The sequence below is a fragment of the Typopeltis vanoorti genome, chromosome 26 (genome assembly GCF_054136105.1).
Source record: "Typopeltis vanoorti isolate ZY-2024b chromosome 26, IOZ_Tvanoo_1.0, whole genome shotgun sequence".
NCBI lineage: Eukaryota > Metazoa > Arthropoda > Arachnida > Uropygi > Thelyphonidae > Typopeltis > Typopeltis vanoorti.
The window spans coordinates 14602240-14624571 of NC_143574.1; the positions used below are offsets into that span (position 1 = coordinate 14602240).

The 22332-nt window shown below is 35.9% G+C and overlaps 1 protein-coding gene across 6 annotated transcripts in view; it reads left to right on the plus strand.

Moving 5' to 3' along the window:
* The window catches only part of LOC150092347 (centromere protein I-like), a 311409-nt gene that overhangs the window by 234425 nt on the left and 54652 nt on the right, over nt 1–22332 (plus strand). For all 6 annotated transcript variants that reach the window (XM_090415030.1, XM_090415031.1, XM_090415034.1 and 3 more), the window contains 2 exons: nt 3570–3691; nt 20993–21155. In XM_090415030.1, coding sequence (XP_090271156.1) covers nt 3570–3691; nt 20993–21155 — 285 coding nt within the window. The remainder of the gene's footprint in view (nt 1–3569; nt 3692–20992; nt 21156–22332) is intronic.

A 22332-nucleotide genomic window follows, 5' to 3' on the forward strand; every position in this document is an offset into this window, starting at 1 on the left:
GTTATGTTTCTATCTTTGAAGGAATTTCTTACTGCATCAATCTTTTTCCTGCCATGTCGACAGGGAAAAGATTGATACAGACCACTCGTTTTGCTAATCTTTCCTCTCCCATTTTGTTTAAGTGACCATACTACCTGAGATTAGCTCATCTAACATGTTCCCGAATGCTAACAAAGTTGAGTTCTTTTCTAACATCCTCATTTTTAATATGATGCTGCCATTGATGCCATCTGTTCACTCGCTTAATCTTTCCCTGAATCTCTCATTTCTGTGGTCTCCCATGTTTGATCAAGTATCTTATTTCTAACCTAGCTCTTAGATCCATAAGTTAAAATTTGTTTGTGCACTTATATACAGCTAGCTTAGTGTTTAACTCATATCTCTCTTATTCCATATAAATTTATTTGGTTGACTTACTACCATACCAGCTTTGCTAATTGTCTTGTCACTTTTCATATTTAATTTTGCCATTTTCACAAAAAAAATGTGCCAGAGATGTTCTATAAATTTTCCATTCAGGATGCAGTTGATGTTTTCTTTCTATTTGTCTTTTTATTGCTGATTTTCATACCAAATTTATTACAGCAGCTATGCACTTTAGTCAGGGAATCCTGCAGACTTGTATTTGATTTATTTATAAGTATAACATTATCTGCATAAAGTAAAAGCTGAGATTCACATCTTCATATTGCTAACAGGTTTTATACCATTTTCCTTCATAATGTGATCTATGTATATGATGAATAATAGTGGAGATGACGTGCACCCTTGTATCATTCCTGATTTAACATCGAACCATTTTCCTCTACCTCCTTCAATTCTAACTACTGACTTGCAACTCAAATATACACTAAAGCATTGCTTAGTTTATGCTGGCCACTGAATTTAGAAACCTTTATGCATATGTATGCGAATATCACTTACAAAGTGTATCTGCAAAATACTTTGTCATATGCATCAGCACATGTTTTAGGCAACTATTTAAGAATGCTGCTGGTCAATAATTGTCCGTAATTGATCAAAATGGGAACAACAAAGGATCTTTTGTTGTTCAATAAGGGGCTTATTGTGGGTGCTTGTCTAGCTGGAGCCATGATTTTGAAAACATCAGAGCTGACTGGTTTCTTGAAAGATGAAATATCCTAGGCATTTAATCAATGGAAAAATAACCCACATTGCTTGTCTAAGAGAACATAACTGTGGTCCTAAGACAGTCTCTTAGGAATGAGATTGCAATCATCTGAGAAAGCTTGTACAGACAAACAGAACTTCCTGTGTGCAGCAATGTACCAAAGCATTTAACTCTACATACAACCATACAATCCTAATCAAATCCAGCAGATAATTGATTCCTGTGTTCCAACAAATCAGGATTCTTCAACAGACCACAGGGCTCCAATCCTTATATTTCTGGTATCTCTGAAATGATTGGTAGAATTTTGAAGAAGTATCATCTTATTTCCACATATTTTCCTATCAACAATAGTTTCTCATCTGTTGCCATCTACAAAAGGCAGACTATCACTTCTGTGATTACCCGGCATTTACCAAATAACTTGTGAATGCGATCTGACATACTTTGGGCAGACAGGCCATTCTGTGGAAAAAAGAATTAATGAACATCAATATTGTATTGAAGACATGAAACTTCAAAAGTCTGATCTGGCACAACATAGTATTGACAATAAACACAGTATCTGGTGGGATGAAGCTCATCTTCTCCATAGAAGCAGTTTTAAATATGAATGCTTTTTCTAAGAAAGTTGCAAAGCCCTTTTAGATCGGCCAAATTGGAACAATTGTCTCTCTCTCTCTCCCAAAAAGTTTCGGAGATACTCATTTTATGTAACTATCAAAAATAGTTTTTAATAATAATATTTATTCATATTAATTTCTAGCATGTGGCAACAGTTTTTAATTGGTAAACCACCGATTGTTGTATGTACCTTGTATTCCCATGTTTCTTTGATCTGCTTGTTTCTTAGCACTGATGGATATTCATACTGAAAATAATAATTTTCAGTATGAATATCTGTCCTTTCATTTCATTAAAGTTAATTACTGTGGTTATCATGTAATTTGTTGTTTATAGTCGCCACAGGTACCTTTAAATATTAGAGTTCTCAACTATTTTTCATAAAATGAACAGCTGATCCTGACAACGTCAATTTGGATTGAAATACAGGTTGTTTTCTCCAACCTTCCCTTCAACAAGTTTTCTTAGCCAATTTTCAAGTATCTTCTTCTCATCCGCCCATGACGGGTTGAGTTCCTCAAGAACGAATTTTTGCCATTTCTTTCTGTCTGCTGTTTTTTTTATTTGGTTCTATTATGGAGTTTAAGTGGGTGCTTTCTTTAATGTTGTCAATCCATTTCTTTCTTGGTCTTCCTCTGCTGGGCTCTCCTTCAATTCTACCATTTAATGATATGTTTGGTAGTCTTTCTGGGTTCATTCTTGAAACATGTCCAAACCAGCTTATTGGCTCTTTTTTAGTGCTGTAATTATTGTTTCTTTAAAGTTAAGTTCTTCTCTGACTTTTTCATTTGTTTTTCTTTCTTAAGATCCAACATTCTGAGCCATAGAGTACTGTGGGAATTATCATTTTTTTATATATATCTTTAGTTTGAGTTCTTTGCTTAATATTTTATTGTTCCATATTTTTTGTAGTTTGCCCATTGCTATCCATCCATTACTGATTCTATGTTTTATGGTTTCAAAATAATCTAGATCTTCAGTGATCATTGAGCCTAGTAATTGAATTTCTTTACTTGTTTTATATTATTGTTTCCTATTTTCATTTAGATTGCTTTTCTTTTTCTTCCTATTACCATTAGTTTTGTTTTACTAAAATTGATTTTCATATCATATATATCATAATCTTCGATACTGTGTGGCTTGTGATACACCTATAATTTCTGCCATTTTGGTTATGGCAGCTCCTGCAAGCTGCACTCCAATGATCATACCTTTCTGGAGGTCACTGAGGTCTGACATTTTGCATAACAACAATCATAGAGAGAACATCATCTGCAATGTGAGTTATATAATATGGTGCAGTATGATATTGGCTATCACATAGAAGTGTGAACATTCAACATCGACAATGGTCGACGTTGGATTAGTATTATGCAGTTAGTGTGTAAAAATGCCAGACCTCATTGACCTCCAATAAAGGTATGATCATTGGAGTGCAGCTTGCAGGAGCTGCTGTAACCAAAACAGCAGGAATTGTAAGTGTATCACGAGCCACAGTATTGAAGATCATGACAAGGTATGGAAAAGTACAAGGCATTGTCTCCAAGGTTTGATCACATTTTCTGCCTGTAACATCACTGGCACAGTTGGGACATATTTTGCAGGAAGAATGGTCTCAAATTCCATCATCTTATGTACATGACTTATATCGGTCTATTCCACATCAAATTCATGGTGTTCTAACAGCCTAAGGTAGGCTTACAGATTATTAATAAAAAATTTTCCAAAAAAAAATTGTAGGTGTTTCCATTATTTTGATTACCCCATGTGTGTGTTTATTTTTATTTTATTATTATTATTTTTTTTTTTTTAGTGTTCTGTTTTGCACTGTTTAATGCACCTTTATCAGAATTGGACACTTTGGGAAATTCCTCGCTATATGAAGAAATACAAGCAGGAAAATACCAATCAGTCTGAATGGAAAGTACAGGACATGTAAGTTTTTATTGATCAGTGATGCCAAATTGATACTGAATTATGACCCGGTATTGTATAATTATTATTATTATTATTATGTGACACTTACGGGGAGTCCAAAGATTCATCGAGGGGAGAGTGTGCCAACGATTGATCCCTTCCAACTACTAACCGTGCTCAAACTTGCTTAATTTTTTGCGTGAGCGATTAGTAGCAGAGGCTCTACCAATCGACCAACCTTGGCTGGCTTCAATTTAATACTAATTAAAAGGAGAACAGAGATAAGTTGCATATTATACAGAATGATTGAAAAATATGTGAAGAATGACTGCAGTTAAAGTGTGCTACTGAAATGTTTATATAGGCTCATAAACAAAATGCTAATTTTAAATGACCCTTTTACTTTAAAACTGCTGTTTATTTTAACTCATTTTAATTTTTCCATAAGTATATTATGTCCAGCATCCTGCTATTTCCAAGTAATTTGACATGCATAAATCTGATTTTATCTAGGTTAATTTTATCTCCATAGTCTTCTACATATATTAAATTATGTATTTTCTGGCCAGTATTGTCTAATGTATATGGAGGAAAATCCATAATTTCTATGTGGTGATGGAAGCCAACTCCAGTTGAAAAACTGTTATAAATATTTCTTTTGTCCTAGATGAAAATCAGACCTTATTTTTAATCAAAGGGCACTGTCATCATTTTGAATCCATAGATGGGGCATTTGATTTAATTTCATATAAATGGCATTAATCAGATGAGCTAAGATACAAAAATCTTGAAAACATATAAGAGAAAGTAATAAACTGAGAATAATGAATAACTGAATACTTAATTTAAAAACTAACTTTACAAAACTGTAATTATCTAAATATTATACGTAACAGCAATTTTTTTGCATGGCTGGAAAGTACATTATACTTAATTTTACTTTAATTTTACAAGACATTATATTAGTTTTTATCCTTATTCTACCCAAGTGTCCATGTTTAGCCTTAAGTGCTGAGAAGGCATCATGTTGGTGGGATGTTGGTAGAGCGATCTTGGAAAATAATATCCATTTTTCAGTTCCATTGCATTAAGGACAGCTGTGGCTTTCGTGATGACAATACTTTTATCTTTTTATAATTTTCTGAGAGCAGCAAGTTGGCCAGAAGTTTTTGGATGCAGTGACTAGGAGGATATTGACAATATCAAATATGATGATGTTGGCTATTTCCAGAGCTAAGTGACAGATTCTGCATTCAACATTGTACATTAGTTCTAGTGATGGCAGAATTGTGGTCGAGACTTAGTGCACTGATGGCATCTTCATTGAACCTTTTCAAAGACAGATTCACTACAGTATGGAGAGGTTGAATTTGTGGTTGTGATTTAGATTTGCATAGAACATTATACTTTTTTTGATATGCTTATTTTTTATTTTTAGGATTTCTTTTTTGCACAAATGCTTCTGAAATGTCTGAGAGAATGGACAAGGCTCAGGGTTAAGGATTGCTGAGGGCTCCAATTGCAATGAATCGATGGTGGCATGGCTAGCATGCATTGCAGCACTACTGCAAAAACAGATTGCTGCATTGCATACCAGCCTCACCCATAGAGGGCATTCCGCCTAGGTACGACTTTAAGTCACCCACATATTTCGTTGAGTATTGTGTTGTCTTTGTGTGTGTTGAAAGTTTCTTTTTCACTTGGTTAGAGTATAATAAATTTAGTTTAATCCTTTATCCAAGTGTGAGCAAACAAAGTTTGCGCCTGAAAGTATCTTCAGGACTGGGGTAAGGTGGTACAACACCAGGGCACTCCTTGCAAAGGTGGAGCAAGCTGCCAACACTCCTATCTCAGTATCTCCCATAATGCAAAACACATCTCCTTGCAGATATGTCTAATGTTATGCATTAAGGGAAGGGCCACAACCCAAACTAGTTTCGACCTTTATTGAGGTCTCTTCAGTGGGAGCCAGGCCCAAGTGGAGATACCAGGCAGAAGCATTAGCAGGTCATCTCTACCTATAGGAGTTGCCAAATGGTGTGCCACCCTTTTTTAATAAATTACTCTGGATTTAGAGAAAGATGTTGAAAGTTTATTTTTCACTTGGTTAGAATATAATATTAGTTTAATCCTTTATCCAAGTATGGGAGATACTGAGATAGGAGAGTTGGTAGCTTGCTCCACCTTTGCAAGGAGTGCCCTGGTGTTGTACCACCTTACCCCAGTCCTGAAGATACTTTCAGGTGCAAACTTTGTTTGCTCACACTTGGATAAAGGATTAAACTAAATTTATTATACTCTAACTAAGTGAAAAATAAACTTTCAACATCTTTCTCTAAAACCAGAGTAATTTATTAAAAAAGGGTGGTACACCATTTGGCAACTCCTATAGGTAGAGATGACCTGCTAATGCTTCTGGCTGGTATCTCCACTTGGGCCTGGCTCCCACTGAAGAGACCTCAATAAAGGTCGAAACTAGTCTTGGTTGTGGCCCTTCCCTCAATGCATAACATTAGACATATCTGCAAGGAGATGTGCTTTGCATTATGGGAGATACTGAGATAGGATTGTTGGTAGCTTGCTCCACCTTTGCAAGGGGTGCCTTGGTGTTGTACCACCTTACCCCAGTCCTGAAGATACTTTCAGGCACAAACTTTGTTTGCTCACACTTGGATAAAGGATTAAACTAAATTTATTATATTGTGTGTGTGTGTGTGTGTGTGTGTGTGTGTGTGTGTGTGTGTGTGTGTGTGTGTGTGTGTGTGTGTGTGTGTGTGTTACGAGTGTTATTTGTACTTCCTGAAAATGTATCAGTGGATGAGATGGACTATCAAAAGCATTAAAATTAGCTTTTAATCCTTTCTTAATGCTATCAATACTGCATTAAATCTCCAACATGATTTACCCAAGTGTAAGCAAAGAAGAATTTGTATGTGAAATATAATATCTTCACCGTCTAGATAGGACTTTGTCACCCACATATTTCATTGAGTATTGTGTTGTCTTTGTGTGTGTGTGTGTGTGTGTGTTACAAGTGTTATTTGTACTTCCTGAAAATGTCTCAGTGACTGAGATGGACTATCAAAAGCATTAAAATTAGCTTTTAATCCTTTCTTAATGCTATCAATACTCCATTAAACCTCCAACATGAATTACCCAAGTGTAAGCAAAGAAAAATTTGTATGTGAAATATCTTCACAGCTAGGCCTTATACAGAGCAGTCATAAGTATCTTTTGCATTCATTTTTTTGAACTATTGTATGTAATACACCAGTCATTATGGTGAGAATCGCTACCTATCTACTTGGCCACGTTCATCCTTTATTTTTCCGAATGGTCTACCTCCCAGTGATGAAACTGAGAACTATATGGCAAAAGTCATTTTTCCATATATGCAAGCAACAAAAATGGTGAGTGGCCCACATTATTATTACAGTACTATAGGATGGAGAGTATATTATCATCAGGTCTTTGTAATTTCCCAAAGTTCTCCAGTCTATACTATCTTCTGCTTTTCTATATCACTAAGTTCAAGCCATCTCTTTAATAATGCTCACTGTCTCTTTGATCATTTTGCTATATTACCATGGTGACATGGGATACTCATGTGGATACCAACTTTCTCCATTTTTGAATGGTGTGATCTGCCCATTGCTGTTCGAATCTTTTAATGACTGTGAAAATATCTCGCATCCTGGTCTGAGCTCTAATCTAAGTATTGTATTTTTATGTTGAATGGTAATACCAAGCAATGAACTTTACATTTTTCTCTGAGTAGTGTTCAACTTCTTGGTCAATTTTTGATGGCAAATTCCATGTTTCAGTTTGATATGTCATGACTGGAAGGATATAACTCTCTCTCACGTGCGCGCACACACACACACACACACACACACACATATATATATGTGGGGTGCTTAAGGGTCAAATTTGTATAACTGAGAGGAAACCTCCACATAGCCTTTAAAGGAGTGTGGAGAACCGACCAGGGCTTCTGACCTAATGTCCAATCCTCACCTTCTCGTGGTGCACCCTGTTGGGTATCTACTTGGATACTGAACAAACGAGGATGGGCTGGCAATTTGGGATTTAGCCGACCAAATCGTATTCTTATTGGTTAAACCAAAATAAAAAATGATGGTACGACATGACAAAATTTCATGCCGGCTGGGGCGTCGCCCGGTTAAACAAGGTCCCCGTTGTTTTCGCCAGAGAACCAGGGCGAACAGCGAAAAGTCAGCTACTGGAACAAATCTGAAAACAAACCCCAACTCAACATCACCAGAGTTAAAGATCGGTACTATCAACATAAGAAGACTGCATGGCAAAGAAATGGAGCTAGCTGAGGAATTCGATAAGTATCAGATCAACATAACAGGGGTGACTGAAACAAAAAAGACAAAAACTGGTGAGATCTTTCTGAGCAATAAATACAAAATGTTATATTCAGGCAATGACAATCAAGGAAAAGAAGGAGTAGCCATTGTATTCAACACAAAATATGAGGCTAATCTTCTTCAATGGCAGTCAGTCTCAAGTAGAGTAATGTGGGCAAATATGAGAATGGGGAACTGGACAATGAGACTTATTTGTGCCTATGGTCCCACAGAAGGTTCTACTAAGGTAGAAATGGAGGAATTTTTTGAGGCTTTAGAAAAAGCAACTGACACAATGAAAAAAGAAAAGTTGGTCCTTGTTGGAGATCTGAATAGCAGAGCAGGAAATGATTGTGAGACATAAAAAATATTTTGGGAAAATTTGGAGACAAGAGCATAGCTACTAATAATGGCAAATAACTGTTGGATTTCTGCTCAGGACATGGACTGGTTATTACTAACACCATGTTCCAACATAAAAATGTGCACAAATTCACATGGAGAGAAGAGGCAAGGAATAAGAAAAGTCTCATTAATTATGTTATTGTTGATAGTGATGTTTTCTCCCTGGTGCAGGACACCAGACTGTACAGAGGATTTGAAATTGGAAGTGATCAATATTTAGTCTTGAGCAGGATAAAATTGAATTTCATATTGAAAAGAATAACATGTAAGAAAGTTTTAAACGAATAAAAGTTGAGCAGCTCTCAGGTGTGAACTGTAGACTAAAATACACAAAGATTATTGAAGAAAAAATGAAAGAGTTTGAGAACAGGAATCAAACCTTGGAAATTCAGTGGCAGACTCTGAAGAAAACATTGATTGAGTCTGCCAGAAAGGCATGTGGTGAGGTTGTCTGCAAGGATAAAAAAATCAGAACTCCCTGGTGGACACAGGAAGTTAAAGAGTCAGTGAAGGAAAAGAAGAAAGCATATCAAAAGTTCCTGTCAAATAAGTCAGCTTTTGCTCTTAGAGAATACAGAGACAAATGCTAAACACCATGTAAAACTAGCTAAACAAAAGTCATGGGAGGACTTTGGCAAGAATATAGAAAATAAATATCAAGAAGGTGGGAAAATATTCTTGAGGTTGTTGAAGAAGCTTAGGAATGGAGGAAAGAGTGCTGTAAAAGGAGTTAGAGATGATAAAGGTGACATGAAAACGGGAGAAAAAGATATCCTTGAAGTATGGAGTAATTACTTTGGAAAACTGCTAAATGAAACAAGCAGTGATTACAGCACAGTGGTAAAAAAACACTGACCAGGCATGCAGTCAGGAATACATATCCATACTTGAAGTAGAAAAAGCCATCAAAGGCTTGAAATGTGGAAAGGCAGCAGGAGTAATGACATTCAACCAGAAATGCTGAAATATGGTGGTATAAGAGTCTTACAGTGGCTGCACTGCATAGTTCAGAAAGCCTGGACAGAGGGATGAATTCCCGATGATTGGAGTAGAGCTCTCATAGTACCCATATATAAAAAGGGAAATAAAACTGAATGTGAGAATTACAGAGGTATTTTCCTACTGAGTGTTCCTGGCAAGATCTATGCAAGTATACTTGAGAAATGGTTGAGAAGAATTATGGAAGAAAAGCTTGGTGAAGAACAAGCTGGATTCAGGCCAAATAGAGGCTCAGGATCAGATCTTCACTTTACGACAAATTGTCGAGAAAGCATGGGACCATAACAAAGATCTGTATTTAAGTTTTGTCGATTTGGAAAAGGCATATGACAAGGTGCCAAGAGAGAAGCTATTCAATACGCTACAGTTATATGGTGTCAATGGGGCATTATATCAAGCAATACTTAGTCTTTATTTGAGTTGTAAGTCAGCAGTTAGAATTGAAGGAAGTACAGGAAGATGGTTTAATGTTAAATATGGTGTGAGACAAGGATGTACATTATCCCCTCTGTTATTCATTATCTATATGGATCACATTATGAAGGAAAGTGGTATTAAACATGATATCAAACTTGGAGATGTTAATGTCAGCTCTTTGCTTTATGCGGACGATGTTATACTTCTAAATAAATCTGCTACAAGTTTTTAAGATTCTTTGATTAAATTGAATAGCTGTTGTAATAGATATGGTATGAAATTCAGCAATAAAAAGACATTCGGTCGCTTTCGCCAAATGTCCTCCCTCAGACACCTTAAAACCTGGTGGTAGAACTCGCTATTGACGGTCTGGCCCCTAATGACGAATTCTCGATGCACAATGCCGCTAATGTTGAAAAAGACGATGAGCATGCACTTGGTCGAGCTGTGGACCTGCCTCACCTTTTTTGGTCGTGGAGATGATGGGCTCTTCCACTGTGAAGACTGTTGCTTCGTCTCAGGGTCATACCCATACACCCAAGTTTCGTCACTGGTAATGTTCCTTGAATTTCACATTTTTTCAAACGTGAATTTCGCGTTTGCTCTTTGTTCTAACTGGCTGTCCATGATGAAATCGTAGATGTGGTAACACAGGTGGTCAGAATAGCATCAGTTGTACAGCTCCCGATGTACACAAGACGATGCCTTTTGGCACACTGACTTATGAAGGTAGGTGCTCCCTGTGACTGTGCGTGCAGCCTTGTGCTGCCATCTGTTGGCGTGTTACAAACCTAGTCTCAAAAATTTTTGATAGCACCTCGTATATGACTCTCTTATAGATAGATAGATATATATATATATATATATATATATATATTAACTAACTTATATATATATATAACTTTCTCTTATGTATATAGAAATTATATAGAGTTATTTTTCAAGGCAGATTGAGATTTCTCCTTTGAGTACTTCATACTGTTTTCCAAAGGGTGACCAACCAAGTTGGATTTTGCATATAATTTCTTCCTCATATTCTTTCTCTGCTGAAATCTTTTGCCATAGGTAAATATAGTATACAATTTCCTGGTGTGCTACATGTACTGGCTTGTTGGTTATATGTAGTGAATCTAATGTATAACGATGTATGTATTATACATTATTTGTGTTGTGTTTTTTAGTTTATTTTAAATCCTTTCTTTTTTTGCTTTCTATACTCAGTTCATTATTTTTTTTTTTTTTGAAATTCTGTGGAGTGTCCTAAAAGAACTACCAACAAATGGTATGTGATTTAGTTCTTTCTCATGTATATTACACTTGACCTTTGTCGCGTAATAAGCAACTAAGTAACTTCTATACAAAGCACAGTTGACCTTTATCTTATTATATTACTCTGTATTCCCATACAAGTAATGTACACTTTTTGAAAATATGTAAACACTTGTTGTGAGGTGGTTTTAAAATTTATCAGGAAACTAAAAGACAAGAGGACATAAATACAAGGTCATAACTACATAACAGAAACCTACAAGAAAGTGGAATCATTAATGGGAATAATAGATGCAGGTAAAAATATATTAAATAAAGGCCAGCTTTGGTGATTTTTATTATTGGTGTTTTGGTGATTGATGACCTATATTAGGTATCAATCTAGTCCTGCTGTAGCATGAATGCTTGTGAAAGTTTCCATGGTGTCAAACCAGGTGATTAGCATCACCATCCTCTTCAAATGATGACTTGAAGTGGCATAAGTCAGGGTTACTGCTTATTTAATCCTCAACCACCTTTATATTTATTTATTTTTTCGTACTTCTCTGGTACTGTGCTATATGATTCCATAAAAAGAAAGTAAGGAAATAATCATGGACAATCAAATGGTATGTTTCATAATTGTATCATAAATTAAAGATGCCAAGAAATTATATTCTTGGTTTCATCCTTTATCCAAGTGTAAGCAAACAAACGTTATGCGTGAAGTAACTTCACAACTGAACTGCTTGTATATTTAGGCTAATGACTTCACATCAGTTTCCTTAGTATCCCATAATCCAACGCACATATCCTTATATAGATGCTAATGACTTCACATCAATTAGCCTCTATATACAACTAGTTCAGTCACGAAGTTACTTCACATGCAACTTTTAATAGTCTAGAAGTTGGCATCTTTAATTTATAGTATAACCAAGTGAAAAAACTTTCAACAGCTATCTCTAATCCAGAATATTTTAGTAATAAGGTGTGACACCTTTTGACTACTTGTATATGGAAATATGACTTTTGCATTACTTCAACCATGGTATCACTTCCGGGCCTGACTCCCACTGATGAGACCTCGAGGTTTTTTTAAATAGTTCCATCCTCTTAATTCAGTGTGGTCTTATAGTCACTTGCAGGGATGACTGGAGAGCAATCCTGGGCAGAGAAGGCCAACTGAAGGCAGGTAACTCAGATAAGGCTAACCACCTGGGTGTTAGTCATCTTTGCACTTTAGTTTCAATTGGTCTTTTGGTCATTCATCTATATGAGATTGGTGAAAAAGGAAAACTGATAACCTTTGGTTATATGAGTTGAGTCCTTTTCTCTATCTCTCATACTATCTATTTATTTGTCTTTTCTTTCTCCTAATACTGTCACTCTCTTGCACCCATATACTGCTACTCTCAATAAATGTCGAAACCGGTTTGGATAGTGACCCATCCCATAATGTATAGTATTATACATGTCCATAAGGATATGTGTGTTGCATTATGGGATACTAAGGCAATTGATGTGAAGTCATTAGACTTTATATAGAAGTAGTCCAGTCGTGAAGTTAGTTCACATGTAAACTTTGTTTGCTTACACTTGGATAAAGGATGAAACCAAGAATATAATTTCTTGTCATCTATAATTTATAGTATTACCAAGTGAAAAAACTTAACATTGTAATTGTACCCTTGTATAGGAACACCACTCATTATCAGAATAGTTAATATAATATCAAAATTATAGATATATAATTTTCTTTTGTCATTGCAATATTCCTGTTGAAACCAAAATTGAAATGACTTGATAATTTTTTATAATGATCCATTAGTAAATTTCATCCAACTGTAGGGTGACTATTATTATTTCAATTTGTTTTGTCCGTAAAAAAAGAGATCAATTATAAGGATTGTTTATCAGTGATTCTGTAATCTCATCATCATGCATATCAAGGATTTTGCCTAGCATGGCCTGTTCTGGCCTTAGAAGTCATCATTTAAGAGGACGTCCTGGTTTTCTTTTTCCTAATGGCTTGTACTTTAAGGCTTGTTTTGGTAATCTTTCTGTTTTCATTCTTTGAACGTGTTCCATCCATTTATGTTTATATTTTTTAATTTTTTCTATTACTGGTTCTTGGTTTAATTTTTTCATAATTTCTTCATTTCTTTTGTGATCAAATAGAGTATACGTTGCAGTTTTTTTCATAAACTTAATTTCTGCTGTTATTAATCTTTGTTTCTCTTTTTGTTTTATTGTCCAAATTTCACTTCCATACATTAGGACTGGTAGGGCTAATGTATTGTATATTTTTAGTCTGGTTAGTCTTTTTGAACTAGGTTTGGTTTAAATATAGAGTTAATTACACCTGTTATTTTTAAATATTTTGCAATTTTTATGTTTATATCTTTTTCATTTTCATATGTGATCATACATCCTAGGTTGTTAAATTAATTCACCTGTTCTAAGATCTTGTTATCTATTACTATCTTAGTTCTTGCTGGATCTTGTCCTTTAAAGGCCATAGTTTTTGATTTTTCTATTGATATTATCATTCTATCATGATATTATCCTTCTCAGTATTGCAGCAATCCTCTGGATTACCTTCACCACCTTTGCAATATGTTTCCTGAATTTCAGTTTTTTATCAATCATCACCCCCCCCCCCCACACACACACACAGATCTCTTCTCCCTACTTCCTCAGTTCTGCTCTTCCAATTGAGTATGCAGCTTTCATCGATGTATCCCAAACTTCAAGACTTTACATTTTTCTGCATTAAACTGAGACCCCCATTCATTTGCCCATCTGTCTAGTTTATTCAAATCCTCTTGCAGGGCTGCCACATCTTCACTATTACTAATAACCCTTCCCAGCATCACATCATCTGCAAACAACTGAATATCCCCCTGCAATCCATTGATAATGTCATTGATATAAAGGTTAAACAATACAGGTCCTACTACTGAGCCATGTGGGACCCCACTTAACCTTCTGCCTCTTTGATACTGTCCCACCATACACAACTCTCTAATGTCTATCACACAGCCAATCCTGAATCCAGTTGACTAACCCGACATCTAAATCCATGTACTGCAACTTAAATATCAGCTAATCATGTGGCACCTTGTCAAATGCCTTTGCAAAATCCAAAAAATGGCACTTTTTGCCTTTCCCGCATCAACTGCTCTTGTCACTTTATTATAAAAGTCAATCGTATTACTAAAGCAAGAGCACCTCTTAACAAATCCATGTTGACTGTCACAGATAACATAACCTTCATCTGCCCAACACTGTACATGGTTGCTCACTAATTTCTCCAAGATCTTTACAACTACTGGTGAAACTCAAACTGACCTATAATTAGACTCTTCCAGTCTGCTACCACCCTTATGCAATGGCATTACCTTACCTTCCTTCCTTTCCTGTAGCCAGACTTTCATTGTAAAGTCAGATCAATGGAGCTGTCAGTTCTTTAGCACATTTTCTCAAAACCTGTGGTGAAATACCATCCAGTCCCACAGATTTACTGACATCCAAGGTACTCAGTATTTGTAAAACACTCTCCTCTTGCACCCCTAAACCCCGAACTTGTCTTATCCCTCTAGTATTAAAACTTACTTCTCCAGGATGAAATACTCCAATAAAGTGTTCATTGAACAACTGCACTATGTCCTCTGCATCAGTCACTCTATTCCCATTTTTATCCCACAATGTCATTCTTCCACAATCATTTCTCCTCCTACTGGGCACATAGCTAAAAAAATTCCCTAGGATTATCTTATTCAGTTTCGCTGTCCTTACCATATTAGTCACTCTCCTGGCCTGAGTCTTATATTTTTCATGCATCTGCTCTCCACCCCTTCTCCTTACATCTCTTCCATAACCTCTTTTTCACCTGCAGTTCCTGTTTGATATTGTTTGTCATCCACTTTACACCAAATTGTGTCCTCTACTTCACTTGCAGAATACAGCTTACTATTGCTGCTAACAAATATTCCTTCACAATTTCCCTCACACTAATGATGTCCCGGCCTTCCAATTTTGTCCTCCATGAAACTGCTCAAATTTGATATCTAAGACTATTATAATCACCTGCCTTATAATTCCACATATGTTCTCTTTTCTTTGATACTCCTGCATGTCTATTCATCTTCCAAGTCAAAACTACATGGTCACTCTCTCCAAGGGGCAGGGGGGGGGATGTCATCTCAGTTATTATCAGCTCTTCTGATGCTATGACCAAATCCAAAACTCTTGAACCTCTTGTTCCCTCTATCATCTCAGTTATTATGAGCTCTTCTGATGCTATGACCAAATCCAAAACTCTTGAACCTCTTGTTCCCTCTATTACATGTTGCCTAAGACATCTGTCCCTTAAGAATTCCAGAAATTCCATTCCCTTATGTACTACATGCATTTTCCTTTTCCCAACTTATATTGCTGTAGTTAAAATCTCCCATAACAATCATTCTTCTTGCACTTGCCAAGTTCGACTGTCTAAACATCTCCTGCTCCCCACCCTCTGTGCTCCTTGGCTTGTAGCAACATCCCACTGTATATCCTGTCTTGCCCACCTCTACCTCACACCATATGCTTTCAAAACCATTAGTGTCGCTGCCTTCCAAAGCCTCCACTCTTAGAGGACATAAGTCATCACTTATCATAAGCAGTACTCCACCAATGTGTTTTCCCTTCCTATCCGGCCGAAAAATGCTGTACCCTGCTAATTTTATTCCTGTTATTATATCATCTTCCGTCAACCATATCTTAGAGATCCCAATAATCTTTGGCTAGACTGATGCAGTCAATGCCACCAATTCATCTCCTTTATTCCAGATACTCCTGGCATTAGTATAAAAGCATAAAAATGTCACTGTTTCTATACCTATGATTATCCCCTCCAGACTCCACTGGACTCAGTGTTACCTGATGTCGTCTCCCTTCCCCCAAGCACCCATTCCCACAAGAGGCTACTGATGCACTGACTCATTCAGAAAGCAGCAATCTCTCCAGATGCCACATCCTTCCTCATTCAAATGCAAGAGGTCTCTCGCATACAGCTCCTTTCTGTCCTCAAATGCCCTCCAAGCATCTACATATTCCAATCCTCTCTTCTGACACATTCTGGCTATTATTCTATTCATCATAACTGCTCTTCTGGTCATTATCATACCTGAGTAATACACACACACACTATCTTTCCTCTCTGCATTTTCTTTTGTACAACCTCAAGCATGAATCTCAGATCTCTCACCACCCGATTTACACTGCCTCTCAAGTCATTCATGTCCGCAATCACTATCATCTCATCCACGCTTTCACCCCGCTTAATTGCCATAGCCACACTTTCTATCGTTCCTCCAGTTAAACACTCTTCTGGCATCCTATCTTGCACACCATGGATCATCGAGTCTCCATACATCATACCTCTTACCACTCTGTTCCTTGATTGCTCACCTGCATCCCTCACTCCCTCTCTCTCTCTCTCTCTCTCTCCCTCCCTCCCTCTCTCTCTCTCTAACCTTTTCTCTCTGTGTTCCAATACTTACCTGTTGTCCTGATATCACTCTATCCCTGGTTCCAGCACTCCCTCGCATTCTTCTCATTCCCTCTCTCTGACTGTTTCCATTCTTTCCTCTGCTATCATTCCCATAACTCTCTCTCTGACTGTTTCCATTCTCTCCTCTTCTACCATTCCCTGTCTTCTACTGTTTCTATTCTCTCCTCTTCAATCATTCTCATAACTCTCTCTCATTCCCTTTCTTCTACTGTTTCTATTCTCTCCTCTTCTATCATTCCCATAACTTTCTCACTCCTACTCTGATTTGCTTTATCTCATCTTTGATACTTCTCACCTCATTCCCTTTACATTCCACCTCCTCTTTCAGCTCATCTCTCTCTCTCTGCAAGTTAGCCACTCTTGCTTGCCATTCATCCTCCCAATCAAAACAATCTCTGAAAACTTTACAATCATTCAACCCTTCCACACTGCCCACTCTTATTTTTTTTCATTCATATTCCACTCATCATTCTCACTCTCTATCACACTACTCGTCTCTCTAGGTTGAGATACTCCCGCCCCTGACACAAAGGGGTCAGTTATTGTAATATCTAACTCATCCTCTGCCTACATTTTGCACATATATGCATCCCCCCCCCTTCTCTCATCCGCCACATATCCAACTGCCGGGACATATACATTCCACAAGCAAAAAAATATAAAGATTTCTCCTGTCACAACGAGAATCAAACTTAAACCTTTTCCAATTGAAGTGCTCAATGCACTGTCATTCTTCCATTTGCAATACGGAGGCGCTATATTATATAGGCACTAAGTTTTATAGGAATAAAAATATTGTTATTACAATAGCTGATAAGGGAAATGCAACAGTTATCATGGATCAAGAGGATTATAACAAAAAAAAATAAATAAATAAATAAATAATACAAGATCTCCTATGTGACACTACCAAATGATAGATCGTGATCCCACTATGTCTGAAAGTAAAAATGTCTGCAAATTATTGAAAAAAAGTGACTTCCTTACCAAAAGAAATCATCAAAAAAATAAAACTGGTTCATGTTAAACCACCTCGCAGTTTTGAATTACCAAAAATCCACAAATATAATATCCCCCTATAGTCGATAGCATAGATAGATAGCCCCACTTATAAACTTTCCCAAGTCTCTTGCCCCTTTTACTGGCAACTCCTCTACTTGTGTAAAAAATTCAGTCCATTTCAGATCATTAGTTAAAAATCATATCATTAAAAATTCAGACCTAATGGTTAGTTTTGATGTCATCTCTTTATTTATCAATGTATCACTAATAGACATTCTTGATTTGATAAAGTCTAAATTTCCCCTTGATATTTTTGAATTATTCAAATTCATTATGTATACATTTTATTTTACATAGGGAGGAAAAATCTACAAACAGATTAATTTTACTGCTCTGGGTTTCACATGGAATACTTTGAAAACAAAATACTTGCTGCAGCTATATACAAGCCCCTTAGTGTGGTTAGGTTTTGTTGACAATGTGTTTGTCATTTGGCCCCCATGAGAACACGGCACTTTGGATGCTTTTGTCACCTACCTAAACAGCCAATACCCCAAAATACACTCACAGTAGAAAAAGAATCTAATAACTGTTTACTTTTTTTGACACATTAATTACCTACCTTTCAGATGGATCTTTTTCCATTTATAGAAAGCCAACACGCACAGGGAGATATCTGCAATAACAATCACATCATCATCCAGCCCAACAATATGGTATATTAAAAAACGCACACAGAGTCGGGGGCCATTTGTTCTAATGATACAGCTCTGTCCACAGATATTTCTCAAATATTTCTGCCATACTTTCTTGGCCAGTGGCTACAATTCCTACAAAATACTACATAGTCCCCTTTAATACACAGGAACACAACATTGCCATTCGTATTCTCAGAGGTACATCAGAAAAGATAGCCAAAGTACTAATGAAACATGGCCTTCGCACAACATTCAAACCTCATGTTAAATTAGCAATCCTTATCCACTTTCCTAAGGATAAACTTCACCCTCTAGCATACCCTGAAGTGTATGAAGTTCCCTGTGTCTGTGATTTCACCTACTATGGGCAAACAGGAAGATCTGTTAACATCTGCCTGGAAGAACATAAAAAAATACATTTGCTACCATTATTATGGCAAGTCAGGGCTGGCAGACCACACTTTGGACACCCCTTCACACAGGCTTAGATGGAAGAAAACGAATTTGCTATTTAAAAGTTATTACAGATTCGAAAGATTATTTTTTGAGTCAGCCATGGCTATGAAGAATTCTCCTAACCTGATCAAATATGGTTGTATTAATTTGCCAAAAATTTGGGAGACAATTATCTTAAGAACAATTCCACAAGCTGTAAATGTTGAAGGTGCCAAAGTAGTACTTTAGATCTTTTGTCCACTACAGTTGTATTGTTTCACTTACTCACTGTCACGCATGCATGCTGTGTTGTGCTCTGATGATGCTGATTTGAAATTCGGTGAAATATAAGCAAGTTAATAATACATCTTTTTATAAAATAGTTCCTTTGCATTTGGTGTTGTTAATACCATTTAAAAATAAGTCATGAAATACCTTTAACACCTAAGCTTATCTGTTAGACAGGACAATATGCTCTAACATGTCATCAGTCGATACACTTGGCATTGTTCTCTGAGAAACATTTATCTTTTACAACATCACTTTCTGCTTTTTTCACAGGATTATGGTAAAAGCTTATGAAGGCTGTGAAGCCCTCATAAGCTGTTGCATCCTAACACAGTATAATCAGCTTGTTCTTTGGCCATCAGATACACCTTTTGTATCTGATGTAACAGTTAAATAGTCTGATACAAAAACATCCTATTGATCCCAAGTGTTTTTAATGTGTTGAAAATAACAGGTGGCTGCATTCCAACCTTGTGAAGTGCTATTACAGTTACACTGTTTCATAATCTCCCCACTGCAAGTTAATCCATACAGCTAGACAACTCCCTCTCTCTACTGATAAAGACACGAATATTGGCTGTGCACATTGCCACTAACTGAACTGGGCTCACACAATTCTGCGTGTAGCGCTGTGCAGAAGTTGTAACAGTATTTATGCATGACTGTTTAATATTGAAGATTTCAGATTTATATGACCAGTCCAGTGTGTTTATGAAAGACCCATGACATTCCATTTAAATCTGTCCAGCTCTTCCTCCATAAATATGTCTTTTCAGTTAATAAATATGTCTGTTTATAGTAAGTATGTAGTGAATGGATTTTGCTGACTACATAAGCAATTTCTCACATATCTCTGTGATATTAGATTTGGTGCATCAGCTTCCCTGTATGCAATAGCATTTTCAACACTTCTTTTAGCAATATAATCCATATGGGGTTGAAGCAGTTGAATTTAATGTAGCTGGCCTGTCATTACTCTACTACATTTGCCTACTCAGGTAAGGCAAATACCTGGGAAAGGAGCAGACTCCCACTGCAGTGAAGATGAAGAAATTTCAGTAAGACAGGAAAGATACACCTTTAGTTAGCCCTGGAATACTCAAATAGTATTGAGGGAAATTAGTAAGATAAAAAGAAAGGAGATAGAAAGAAGAGGAGGGACCAGTCTACAGATAATATAATCTGCAAACGTTCTGGCAAAAAATGGGATTCATTAGATCATCAACACTGTTTCCCATTGTAAACATGGGCAAAAAATTTAAAATTTATCAAAAATTATATATTAAAAATTTGTCTGTATTATATATAAAAACTTGCCTGGACCAGATCTTACTTCACAGAAGTATATTATGCGAAGTAAGATCTAGTCCAGCATCAGGTATCTTGGGTTTGCCACTCCCGTGCTCACTAGAAATGAGCCTCTGAGAGTTCCCATACGATACAGTTAGTTAAATTGTTTCTTGCATTTACAGACAAGTCTTTGGTTTTGTGTATTGTAATTCATGTGATCATGTTAGTAAGGCTTCATTAGGATTTAAATGAAATAACTGCAGGCTTGCCCTATTGAATGCATTTATTAAATGCAGTACTTGCATCTGACACAACACCACTACACAGTGCATTGCTGCAAGAGCTGTAAGATGACTTGACGTTGCTTGCTATCACCAAATTGAAAGGTTCAGATTTTATACTCATGGTATAGGACAACCCCTGGTTTTAACAATTATTTTTTGTGTAACTTTTCATCTGGCTATTCACAATAGTTATTGCGTGTGTATATGTGTAAAATTCTCTACATTGTGTTAAATATATTTTGATGAAGATTTCATGGTCTTCATTAAATCATTTATAATAGAATGTTCATAATTTACTCCTCTTCCTCCTTTTTCAGGCCTTTTATATTTGCAAGTAGAACAGAAGACCTACAGTTGAATGTAAATAATGAATTGCTCAGTCTGGCAAAATATATAGATGAACTCTGTGTCACAGCTTTAACTTTACATCCTGGTCATGCCCCAAAACTTTTGTATTCAGTGCTGTCATTTTATCATATGGTGAACAAAATTTTTGTGTATATAGTTATTTCATTAAAATAAAAATAATTTTATACTTAATTTAAATTGTTTTTTAAGTAATTTAACAAAAATGCTGAAGCATTTATTTATATTAATTTTGTCTGTATGTATGTGTGTGTTATTTCTTGCAACAATTAGTTGAGCCATCTCACATTTTTTTCTTTTTTTCATCATTTGGACTATTTATTTAGTAAATGTTTCAAAATTGTATAAGCTAATTAGCTCCGTTGTGGCTAAATGGAGTTGAATGAAATTCCTTTTACTGTCCTTCCTAAATTTGGTAAAAAAATTTAGGAAGGACAGTAAAAATTGACCATTGAACCTCATTTTGGGCTATAACTTATTTTTTATTGGCAGTTTAGTATTTATAATGGCTAAAATTTATTAGATGTTGATCTAATTTTATATTATTTGTACTATTTTGGATTCAGAATTACTGAAATAAAATAATATATCTATAATACATATGCCAAAAATGGTTCTGTTTTCATTGTTGTTATAATGAAGACATAAATGGATCACATAACAAATGAATCATTATACTTGAATGATGCATTATAAATTGTATCCTTGTTCTAATGATTTATTACAATTTCTATACTTGATTCTTCTTTCAAAATAATTTTTATCTTATTTTCTCTCTCTGTCTCTCAAGATATTTAATGACTTATTCATAATGCTAATATGTGACAAGAAAGCTTAGCAGAAATGAATCTTCTCCCTCCCCTTCATATAACCAACCCATAAGGTAGGGGGGGTTGGCAACATTTTTTCAGTGAACAGCCACACCTCAGCTTAAGCTGAGAATGGGGAGGAGTTTTTTAAGAAACAGGACAGTATTTTAGTTTTAAAAAAAATGTTTTTTTTTGAAATTTTTACTGTCCTTCCTAAATTTGGTATATATGAGGGTGGTCTGAAAAGTTCTCAGCCTGAAGCAATTTTTTTTCTAAGTTGGTACATCTGTCATATGTGAAATTGCAAGTCATTCTATCAAGTGGTTTGTTTTATACAGCTGTCTAAAGCAAAAGTGTTGTCTTGAAATGGATAAAATTGAGTATTGTGCAGTTATAAATTTCTTTGTAAAAGAAGGTTTAACGCAAAAGAAATTCATTCAAAGTTCATAAAAGTTTATGGGCACTCTTCTCCTTCATTTTGG